Below are 12,271 nucleotides of genomic sequence, written 5' to 3'. Positions count from 1 at the left end.
TAATGTAAGTATTTGCATTTAATTTGTTTGTTTCACCATGTCGGTGGCCTGAGGAAGTTCCCAGGTCTGGGATTGAACCCGAGCCACCATAGTGACAATGCCAAATTATTAACTTTGAGGTCAGCAGGGAACTCCAGGATTTGCATTTAAAATTAGGCACATAAACTACACTATGAAATAATAATTCAAAATATTTTTCTATTATACAACAATACATTTTAAAAGTAAGGAGCATTAAAAAAAGTAAATGCAATAGATGTTCTATTATTTTCTTTTCCCACCCAATTGGAGCATCTCGCACATTCCTCTTTGGAGATCTCTATTCTAGGACATTAGAATGTACACCTGGAGACTACACTGAAATTCCCATTAAGCCTATTCCTACCTATGTGCCTTTTGGCAAATTAATCTTTCATTCTCAAGTACTCATTTGCAAAATGATATTTAGAATTGTATCTGTTCATAGGGATACTGTAAGATTAAATACATATCTACAAAGGACTCAAACATGGCCTACCAGCAAGCTTCTTGAAAGTGTAATAAAATCCAGTCCACCATACCTCTCATTCTCCTTTTGCACTTGGCTCTGTGCTTCCTCCCCTACCATTCCACTCTTCTGACCATGTTAAGCAACACTGTCTGCTAACTATTAATGGAAACTAGCTCAGATGGTTCTGAGAATGGTTAGACATTTTGTAATAACAATGATAGTGTAGCATAATTCATTTTATAAATTCAAGAGTACTGTATTATGTAGTATTATGAATATTTCATACATAGAAAATAGTATAGTATATTACATAATATTAAATCACTGACTGTGGCCAGCACAAGTATTTATTTCCTATTTAATCCTCTAATGAGATAAGATAATTAACCCCATTTACAGATGAGAAAACTTTGGCATAGACCAGTTAAATATTTTCTCGGCTGTTAAAGAACAAAGTCAGAATTTAAATCCATGCACTTATATCTCATGTCACATATTCCAACCTACAGACACTTGGCTGCATCTGCCAATATGTGTAAATACATTTTAAATTATTAGAGAATATCAGAAACATGGTAAACACTTCAAAATATTGGGCACCTTTACACTGGAGTTTCTGTACTATATCTGTCATGTTGCATAATAATCATCAACTTGTTTTATCTTCTCTAGGATGAGCTCCTCCTTTAGAGCAGTATAGATTTAGTTTTTAACTCTCACAGCAACTAGAACAGAATTAGCATGTAAAATATTGTTGGTGTCAAAGAAATTAACTTGGAACCCGGCCACTGGGTGTAATTATATTTAAACCCACAAGATGGTCATAGATAATCCAACAAAGAAAGCTGAGGATGATTTGGAAGGCAAAGTATTCCATTTTGATGAGAGTACTAATCAAGTCTGGAAAAAATAACTTTGCAAAACATGACACCATACTATGTTAAATGGAGTATCCTGTTCCATACACATCTCTACTCAGTACCACAGCAGGTCGTTTCCTTCTAAACTTTCCTTGGCCTCTCACCCACATTCAAAGCCTCTACATTTCTTCAGAATGAAGTCTTCATGTTATGAGATTATTATTCCTGTGCATGGTGAGTGAACTCCTTCTTGCCAAGCCTAAATCTTCTGCACTTACCTCTGCCAAAGACCACAGGCACTCTTCTGTCTGTCCAGGTCTCTGCATCCTTGATATCCCTTAAGACTCTGGAAAAGCAGACTTGTAGTTATCTTCACAGATACCCCAGGGAATAACAGAAAGGGGAAGTGGGTTCCATAGGAGATTTCTCTCCTACACACAGAGAAGAGCATCACTTTCCCTCATGGGGTTAATTAGCAGAAAGCTTCTCACTGTTCTTTCTTCTCATTAGATTTCTAGATCAAAATTGTCAGTCGTTTGCTTTTTTTTTTTTTTCTTTTTTTTTTTTCCTGATTGCACTCATCTTTCTGACCATCATATGGTACTTTCTTCAGCACTATGGTCATTGCCTTGGCTGTGCTACTAGGGCACCATCTAAAGAACAGTTTTGTCATGGTCCTATTCTTCTGAAATGAGCATAGAGATGTAAAAGGCTTGAATGAAATATACTGACACCAGGAAAACATGTTGAATAAATATATAGTAGAAAATAAGACTAATTTATAATAATCATGTCTTTGGAATTTTGGGCCAATATTGAGGTGAGGGCACATTGCTATTTTTTTTCTCATGCTACCTACAAATGCATGTGAGTCTTTCCTACTCTAAACATTTCCCAATGGTCTGGTTGACCTCTCCATTGACAATCAACATCTCAGCTTTTTCACTGGATTATTCTGTCCTGCATGTGTTCAATCTACTGCTATGTTAAAAACTCTTAAATTCTTATTTTTTTGCAAAGCTAACTGATTTCATCATGTAATCTTCCAAGATGATTCCGTGATATCACATTTCAGAAATAAATATCAGATTTGGGGATGGCAAAACATACTTTCAGATCTTTTAATGACCTGGGGGCTTAATTTCCTTGTCTAATTTCATACATATTTTTTCTTAAAATTTAAAATTTTCAACTCTCATAATTACATTTTTAATAATTTAACATAGCATGATAGTCTTTTTAACAGTTTTGTTGAGATACAATTTGTATACAAAGAACCACACAGATATAATGTATACAGTTTGATGAGTTTGAATATACTTCAAACACCCATGACAACATCAAAATAAAGGTAATAGACTCATCCAATACCTTCCAGAATTTCCTTGTACCCCCTTTGGTCGTGGTTTGTTTGGTTTTATCATCTGTGTGTGTGTGTTTAACACTTAACACAGTGATCTACACTCAGCAAATTTTGAAGTGCCCAAAGCCATATTCTTCTTCTTTTTTTTTTTTTTTTTTTTTTTTTTTGTCTTTTGTCTTTTAAGGGCCACACCTGTGGCATATGGAAGTTCCCAGGCTAGGGGTCAAATCGGAGCTGTTGCTGCCAGCCACAGCCACAGCCACAGCAACGCCAGATCCAAGCCGTCTCTGTGACCTACACCACAACTCACAGCAGCACTGGATCCTTAACCCACTGAGTGAGGCCAGGGATCGAACCCGTAACCTCATGCTTACTAGTTGTGTTCGTTAACCACTGAGCCATGATGGGAACTCCCATATTCTTAACTATAGGTAATATGTTATATAGCAGACCTCTAGAATTTATTCATCTGTCATGACAGAAACTTTATACTTAATGAACAACTTCCCATTTCCCTCACCCCTCAGCTCGTGGCAACTGTAATTGTATTCTCCACTTCCATGATTTTGACTATTTTAGATACTTCATATAAGTGGAATCATGCAGTGTTTGTCCTGCGACTGACTTGTTACCTTCAGCACAATGTCCATCAGATTTAACTGTGTTATTGCAAATGGCAGTATTTCCTTCTTTTTAAAGCCTGATGAATACTCCATTGTGTGCATATACCACATTCTTGAAATCAATTTATCTCACAATGGACACTTGGGTTTTTTCTGCATGTTGGTTATTTTGAATACTGCTGCAATGAACATGGAAGTGCAGCTATCTCTTTGAGATCCTGACTTCAATTTTTTCAAATATATACCCTGAAGTGGGAATCCTGGATCATATGATACTTCCATTGTTAATTTTTTGTGGAATCGCCATACAGTCTTCCATAACTGCTGAACCATTTTACATCGCCACAAAAGCTTCCAGTTTCTCTGCAACCTCACCAGCGTATAATATCTTCGGTTGTTTGCTGTCATCTTATCTAGAGTGAGGAGATATCTTATTGTAATTTTTCTTTTTTTTTTTTTTTTTTAGGGCTGCCCCTGCAGCATACAGAAGTTCCCAGGCTGGAGGTTGAGTCCAAGCTACAGCTGTCAGCCTATGCCACAGCCACAGCAATGCAGGATCCAAGCTGTGTCTGAGACCTATACCATAGCTCAAGGCAACACTGGATCCTTAACCCACTGAGTGAGGCCAGGGATCAAATCCCCATCCTCATGGATCCTAGTTGGGTTTGTTAACCACTGAGCCATGAAGGGAACTCCTTATTGTAGTATTGATTTGCATTTCCCTGATGATTAATAATGTTGAACATCTTTTTGTATATATGTGTTGGCCAAGTATATGTCATATTTGAATAAATGTCTTTGAAGTCTTTTGCCCATTATTATTTTTTTCCTTTTTATGGGCTGCCATATCCCAGCCACTTCTGTGACTTATGCTGGCACTTACAGAAATGCCATATCCTTAACCCACTGAGTGAGGCCAGGGATTGAGCCTGCATCCTCACAGACACTATGTCAGTTCTTAACCCACTGAGCCACAATGGGAACTCCTCCTTTGCCTAATTTTTAATTGAGTTATTTGAGGAGTTGTCTGGCTTTTGAGTTGTAGGATTTCCTTCTATATTTTAGAAATTATCTCCTTATCAGATATACAGTTTGCAAATATTTCTCCCATTCTGTATATTGCTTTTTCCTTCTGTTGCTTGTTTCCCTTGCTGTGTAGATTTTAGTTTGATGTAGTCCCATTTGTCTGTTTTTTTCACTTGTCTATTTTTTACTTTTGTTGCCTGTGCTTTTACCTGTGTCACATCCATTAAGTCATTGCAAAAACCAATGGCAGGAAGATTTTCCTCCGTTTTCTTCTAAGAATTTTACAGTTTTAGGGCTTGTATGAAACAGTTTCTTTTGATCTGATGATCCAAGTATTTACCTCAGGAATAATTTCCATTAATTTTGATTATTATATTTCTTCAGCTTTGTCTCTGATCTTTCTATAATCACAAATACGGCTTGTAAAATAAGTGACTTTATTTCCTATATATTCTTTCTTTGCATTTAATCTTTGGCTATTCATTTGGCTCCTTTTTTTCTGGGATATTTCCTTCAGTTTTTCTCTAAGTCATTATTTTCATTTTTTGCAGTACTCAATCTCTTCTTCTATATTTAATTCTATTTTACTTTGTTTTTTTTATTTTCCAGTGTCTATAATAGTAGATACTATCTTCACAAATCTCATTGAACATTTCAATTTGAATTATTTGAATTATTTTTAAAATTAGAGTCTGTTTCATGAAAGAGCATTTGATTCCAATCCTTAGATCTCTCTGTCTCTTTCTCAATCACTCTTTAACTTAGTATTTCAAGTACTTATTGGGTATTCATTAAACACAGTTAATAGTCTTGAAACACGCAGTGTAAGAGGAGACTAAAGTGATTTTAAAAATACTGTCTGGGGAGTTCCCGTTGTGGCAGAGCAAAAATGAATCCAACAAGGAAACATGAGGTTGTGAATTTGATCCCGGGCCTTGCTCAGTGGGTTGTGGATCTGGCATTGCCATGAGCTGTAGTGTAGGTCACAGATGCAGCTTGGATCTGGCATTGCTGTGGCTGTGGTGTAGGAAGGCAGCTGTCGCTCCAATTAGATCTGTAGCCTGGGAACCTCCATATGCCACAGGTGTAGCCCTAAAAAGCAATAAATAAATAAATAAATAAAAAGACTGTCTGTGTGTGTTTGTGTGTGTCTGTGTGTATGACTACATATATGGATACAAAAACTAACTGGAGAAAAATGTCAGTCTAATTGCTCATAGCAAATATGGAAGCATCTGCCATGAAGTCTAATATCAGTTATAGATAATTGCTGTTGTGCCAAGAAGTTGTGCTTTTCTGGTTTTGTTTTAGAAACCCGAGATTACCTGGGTATTTCATAACAGTTCTAACTTGTGTATTTCAGCTTTATTTTTTTGTACACATCTCTGAACACTCCTCGAGGGACAGCTCCACTGTTATTCAATTTGATTCTATTTCCTCTGTCCAAAGTTCCCAAGTGGATCATGGTTTCTCAGCATCTGCTTTTCCAAGATTTGATTTTTTTTTCATGGCTTACATGTAGAATTACATTCATTTAATCCCTAGGTTCTTTTATCATATTTCCTTGTCCAATATCTGGTAGATATATTTTATCTTCAGTTGGACCTCAAATGCACTCATACTGGGGAAACAACTCAAGTTTCAATGTCAATTGAGAGTATTCTCTTTTCCCCAGTACTTATAATATTTTTTTATTTTATTTTGATTTTTGTATGCTCTGATATTGTTGCTAGTTTTTAAATACACATCTTTGATCATTTCTGGAATATCCAGTAGACAGACTCACCTGATGCTTTAGACCCAATCAAATACATTATTATTTATTTTTTCTTAAAAGCAAAGTGATATATGGCAATTCAAGGTTAAAAAAAAAAAAAAAACAGCCATCATGAATTCCTTGGGCAATGCATGAACATATTTAAAAAGGAACAAAAGTGAAATCAAGAGAATTAGCTCAAAAAGTCTATATGTATATCTACCTATATCCATTGTCTATCTAACTAGACCTATCCATTTACCTATCACTTCAGAGTGTGTTTGAAACTTCTTTCAATAAAATAGTTTACTTCAATCAAATTGGATGAATTTAACCAAAACAGCCAAAGTAAAATGAACATTTAATTCCACTTAGCCACAGGAAAATAATAGGAACAAAAACACTATGAATAATAATCATAGATAAATATTCCTAAGCATGAGATTTTATTTTTAATATATAACTCTTTACTATAACATTCTTTAAAACATCCATAATACATGAAAGTAATTAATGACAAATAATAATAGCTAACCCTTATGTTTGCACTTGCTCTATTTTGAGCATACTTGCATAGAGCAATTCACTTAATTTTTATAATAATTATATGAGGTTCTACTTTTCATACATATTACTTTTACATCTATTTCATAGCTGATGAAACTAAAATGCAGAGAGATTAATTAATTTGTTCAAGTTAGTGTGTGGTACCAGTGAAATATGAACCTAAACCTCTTCTGCAGATCTTATATTTCTCACCACATATTTTATCATCTGCAGTTGTTACTAATTCTTATGTAATAATAATATAATTTTAAAAATATATTAGCAATAAAATTCATGTTTATGAACAATAAAATAAATACTAAAGGAAATGAATAACAATAAAATGAATACTCAAATATATTTTAATGGCTTAAATATAATATTTCTATTATTTATCGATCTGTGAAAGTCTAAACAGATAGTTCTTTTTTTTTTTCTTTTTGTCTTTTTTTTGCTATTTCTTGGGCCGCTCCCACGGCATATGGAGGTTCCCAGGCTAGGGGTCCAATCGGAGCTGTAGCTGCCGGCTTACGCCAGAGCCACAGCAACGCGGGATCCGAGCCGCGTCTGCAACCTACACCACAGCTCAGGGCAACGCTGGATCGTTAACCCACTGAGCAAGGGCAGGGACCGAACCCGCAACCTCATGGTTCCTAGTCGGATTCGTTAACCACTGCGCCACCACGGGAACTCCTAAACAGATAGTTCTTAATATCTTAATTGAATCCATAAATGGGATAATTTTACATGGAAAGAAGAATTGGGATAAGTAAACAGAAAATATCAGTATAATAAATGAATTACATGTTAATTTTATTATCTACTATGTTTGGGTAACATCCAAAGTGAGAGATGCCTATGATCTGACATTAACTTGCAGATGCATCAAACATTTTCTGAAGGCAGAGAAGCTTCTTAATTGCAATCTTCATATCCTTATTTCTCAAGCTATAGATGATAGGGTTGAAAAAGGGAGCAAGAACTGCAAACATCAGTGCAATAATTGTGTCCAAAATTGGTGGGAAAGTGGCAGAGAAACGCAGGTACATGAGGGATACGCTGCCATAGAACATCAGAAAGACACCAAGATGAGATGCACAGGTAGAAAAGGCCTTCTGGCGACCTTCAACAGAGGGAATCTTCAGGATCACAGTGATGATTCTGATATATGAGACGGCAATAATCAAGACAGAGAAGATGATGGCAATAGCATGGATCACATCCTCAACCAGAATCATGGATGTGTCTGTACAAGCCAAGCGTAGCACAGGTTCAAAGTCGCAGAAGAGCTGATGGATTTGATTGGGCCCACAGAATGGCAGTGTGGAAATCCATGCAATTTCTGGTAGCAACACAAGAAAGCCAAAGATGCAGGAGCCTGCAGAGAGCTGAGCACACAGCTGGGGAGTCATAATGGTCGGGTAGCGGAGAGGGTTACAGATGGCAACATACCTGTCAATGGCCATAGCAGTCAATAAAATTCCCTCCGAATTTCCCAGTGAATGAAAGAAGTACATCTGCAAGAGGCAACCAATAATGGAAATGGTCCTCTTCTTACTGATGAGATTGGAGAGCATTTTAGGGATGGTGGCTGTGGTGTACCAGATCTCCAGAAGTGAGAAAATGCTGATGAAATTATACATGGGATTATGAAGACGAATATCTATCCTGACTGCAAAAAATACAATGAGATTCCCCGTAACAATGAAGATGTAGATGATGAACAAAGGAATAAAGAAGAGGAGGCTACCATCTTCAATTTGGGGAAATCCAGAGAAGAGAAATTCTGTCACCGTAAAAGTTTGGTTACTTGTCACCATGGTCTGAGCAGCCTTAATTGCTATGTGTAGAAAGACAGAGTCCATTCCCCAGATGAAATACGAAGAATCAGTCCTTTTGGCTTATATAAGAATCAGAAGAAGAAATGCTTTAGATAGATGACTTACCTCTATCATTCTTGGACTCATTAAACAAATATTCATTTAGTACCTATTATGTGCCTACTAAGCACAATTGAAGATTTGTTGAATTCAGCAGTGAAAAAAATAGTCTCTACTTCCATGAAGCTTATATTCTAATGAAGGAGACAAATAGAAAGCAAATAAGATATTAATAATGCCATGTTTATAAACTGTAGTAACTGAAATAATGTAGCGGTACTAATACAATATTAGGGGTACTAATAAAAAAACATTTTATAAGAATTCCCCAAATCATTTTCAATCACATACCAGATAAATTCTCTAATGACTCTTTTTTTTTTTTTTTTGTCTTTTTTCTATTTCTTGGGCCGCTCCCGTGGCATATGGAGTCTCCCAGGCCAGGGGTCTAATCGGAGCTGCAGCCACCGGCCTATGCCAGAGCCACAGCAACGCAGGATCCGAGCCACGTCTGAAACCCACACCACAGCTCAGGGCAACGCCAGATGTCAACCCACTGAGTAAGGGCAGGGTCCGAACCCGCAACCTCATGGTTCCTAGTCGGATTCGTTAACCACTGAGCCACGACGGGAACCCCCTCTAATGACTCTTGACTATAGACTAGAATATCAAAACTTTTACTTCTTTTTTCTCTAATTATTGTAAAATTTGATTTTGCATTTTCTGGAACATCCTCACTTGCCAATATTCTGTTTCTTTATCAGACAATGGAGCGGCCTTGAGAATGGTTAGAGAAGAGGATAAGGCCCTAAGGCACACATGTCAAGGTGATACCTTGGTGGGAAACTATGCCCAGCAGTAGAAAAAATAAAGCTTGCAGAAATTGGCCATCACAGAAAGAAAGGACCTGTGAGAAACTGAGCAGTAGAAGATTTTGTAAGTATGAAGAAGGCACGGTACATGAACTATGAGCTCTCCCTTTGGAATCTGGCTCTTGAAGCCCTTTTTACTTAGGCTCCTAAAGGGTGAATCAATTAGAGATGTGAACACCAAGCAGAGGTTTTTAATGAATACCGAAGTCTCCCTATTCAAGTTTCTCAGTTGAGTGATAAATGAGGTAATTTCCTGAGAATAAGAATTCTAAGGATAGGAGATTTTGGAAAAATGGCTGAAATTCCTCAAGGGAAAAAAATGTGCAAAACTAACACATTCAGTGTTTTCTGTGATATATTCATGGTCTACCTAGGTTGGAGATCAAGTTTTGTTTCTCCCTTCATTAGTAGTCAGGAATCTAGCTATAATGTCTAAAATATTAAATGATGGCATTTACTCAATGCATTAGTTAGAGTAAGGTAGACTTCTGTACAAAAGAAAATCCAAAGATAATGACATAGGTATTTAGCTTTATGGATATGGGGGTTTCAGATGGATGGATAAGAGTGTCAAGACAATAAGGCATTGATAATTGTGTGAAAATAGTCTAGAGACTGAATAGTTCAATGAGGTTAAAGAGTAATTGTAACAGAAAGAAATCTAATTAATAAGCTAAAAGGAAAAGATCATATTCTTTTTTCTTTTTTCAGCTTCACTGACAGCATATAGATGTTCCCGGGCCAGGGATCAAACCTGCACCACCACAAAGACAGTGATGGATCATTAACCCACTGTGCCACAGCAAGAACTCTGAAAAGACCATATTTTTAAAGAGCAATATATTAGAGTTTAAAATACCTGGAATATTTACTGTGTGTCTAAAATCCTAGACATAGGAGAAATCAAAGAAATGAATTCAAGGTCATTTAGTACAAATTTATGAGACAAATTGTTAGGTGAGTCATTCCTGTGGACTTTAATGTCTTATAATGATCCAACTAAGTCTGAAGGTATCAAACTAGATACCAAAGAAATGATCTTTAAGTAGCAGGAATGTAAAGAAATATAGAATACTAATAAAACATTTTCTCTGGCATTTTCTTAGCCTAGAGAAACATGGAAAGTGGAAGAATACACAACTTTCATCTGAACAGGGTGTTGTTTTTAGAAGAGAATATACTTCAGTTAAGGAAGGAGGTAAATAGTGTAGACACAGAGAAGATTATTTGCCAAGGGTAAAGGCTGTTGGACATTCATAGGAAAGAATAGGAAGGAATGATACAAATTGGGATGGTAAGAACAGAGCTATGTTGGGATGAGAATTCTGGACAAATGACAAAAGACTCATATTAGATAATGACCAAATATGTTAGGATTTGAAAAGATGTCAAATATTATCTGTAATTCCAATTTAAAGATATTTCAATATTGACTCAGACAGTAACTTCCCAGGTTATAGGATATTTTTTGTTGGTAGCTTAATTAACAAGTCTTTGCTCAAACTTCCAAGCACAATGTCTAGGAAGAGAGTATTTTGTGCCTAAGAAAATCTCAACTCCAGGTAAATGAAATGTTGTAATGATCCACATCCTTAGCGGAATTATCAGTAGTAATTTTGACTTATCACTCTTGCAAAATCCAACACCAACTAGAAAAGGAGAGACATGCAAACCTTAGAAGCCCATCAAAATAGACTTGCCATTCTTGGTCTTATGGACCCTGCAGAGCTTAGAAAAAGTGAAGGGAGGGACTTGGAGAAACCCAAGAAAAAGGTAAGACACAGGGTTGACTTCAAATTCACAGAAATATTAGACTGGCCCAACACACAAAGGGAAAGAATCAGAAAGGAAAGAATTATGGTTGACACTTGACTGAAAGAAATTTCAATTGTGTAATAGTTTTGAATAAAGGAAGTGGATTTAAGAGTTTTCATGATAGGAATAAAATAATAGGGAAAAGAAGATCCCTTCTACTTTACCCTCCACCTAAAAAATACATACACACTGATGAACCTGATTCCTGGTGAAAAACCTGTGTGATTTTTTTTCAGGTCTAACCACAGGCAATTACAAAGTCTTTCCTAGGCAGTCTTCCCAGGGAAAAGCTGTCCTCTCCACTCCAAATATGGTGTACAACCAATGCATTGCAGTTTCTGAAGGGAGTTGCAGTCAAAGACTCAGACTCCTCTGGCAAGCCATGTTCTTTGCAGGTTTATATTCACCCCAGCATCTTCACTCCTTGGGCCTAGGTCCTCCTTAGGCACCTCTGCTGAAGCCTTCATACGGGAGGAGAAAGAAAAAACCTTGAAGACACTCTTCCCCATCCTGACTTAGTTCACTCCAAGGTCCATAAAACTGTTGGGACCTTCTGTTCAGAGCTCCTTCAACAGTGAAAGGACTTCCAAGTCTGTGCTGATCCACCTGGCCCTTGATTGGTTCTCAGTTTCATGGGGATATGAAATGGTGGGGCTTAGGGTCAGGGTGAGGAGTCACTACTTTTTCTCATCATGCTGTCATAGTAAGTGATATAAAGTTTCACTGTTACTTTCATTTGGGATAACTGTTGCTTTAAAATGGTTGTTTTGATCTACTGTTCTGACACCTGGCAGTTCAACTCTCTCTTAGCTCTGCTGAGCCCTGACACATACACATGAAGAGGTTAAGGAAAGGGTCAAAGAAGATTTATACTATCTCCATTTGCAAATCAGTGAAAAGATGACAACTAGTAATTCCTTAGAACTGAGACATTTTGGACCTCTGAAGAAGTCACAGGTATTGTCTCATGGTTCTGTTCAGCTCTCTTTATTTCTTCTAAATGACTGGTGTTAATCATTTTAATAGAATCTAGGTACCTA

At 36.7% G+C, this 12,271-nt stretch overlaps 1 protein-coding gene across 1 annotated transcript; it reads right to left on the bottom strand.

Annotated features, from left to right (window-relative positions):
- On the bottom strand, positions 7,335 to 8,964 carry LOC100522736 (olfactory receptor 6K3-like). Its single transcript, XM_021090787.1, has one exon. It carries the CDS (start codon positions 8,527 to 8,529, stop codon positions 7,534 to 7,536), a length of 996 nt encoding a protein of 331 aa, XP_020946446.1. The 5' UTR covers positions 8,530 to 8,964; the 3' UTR covers positions 7,335 to 7,533.

This window comes from Sus scrofa, chromosome 4, assembly GCF_000003025.6.
Source record: "Sus scrofa isolate TJ Tabasco breed Duroc chromosome 4, Sscrofa11.1, whole genome shotgun sequence".
Lineage (NCBI taxonomy): Eukaryota > Metazoa > Chordata > Mammalia > Artiodactyla > Suidae > Sus > Sus scrofa.
Note: the sequence above shows the minus strand (reverse complement) of the source record. Positions and strands in the feature narration are given on the sequence as shown.

Bases quoted from the DNA above. Each gene is read 5' to 3' on its own strand.
- LOC100522736 (XM_021090787.1), bottom strand. From the start codon at position 8,529: ATGGACTCTGTCTTTCTACACATAGCAATTAAGGCTGCTCAGACCATG.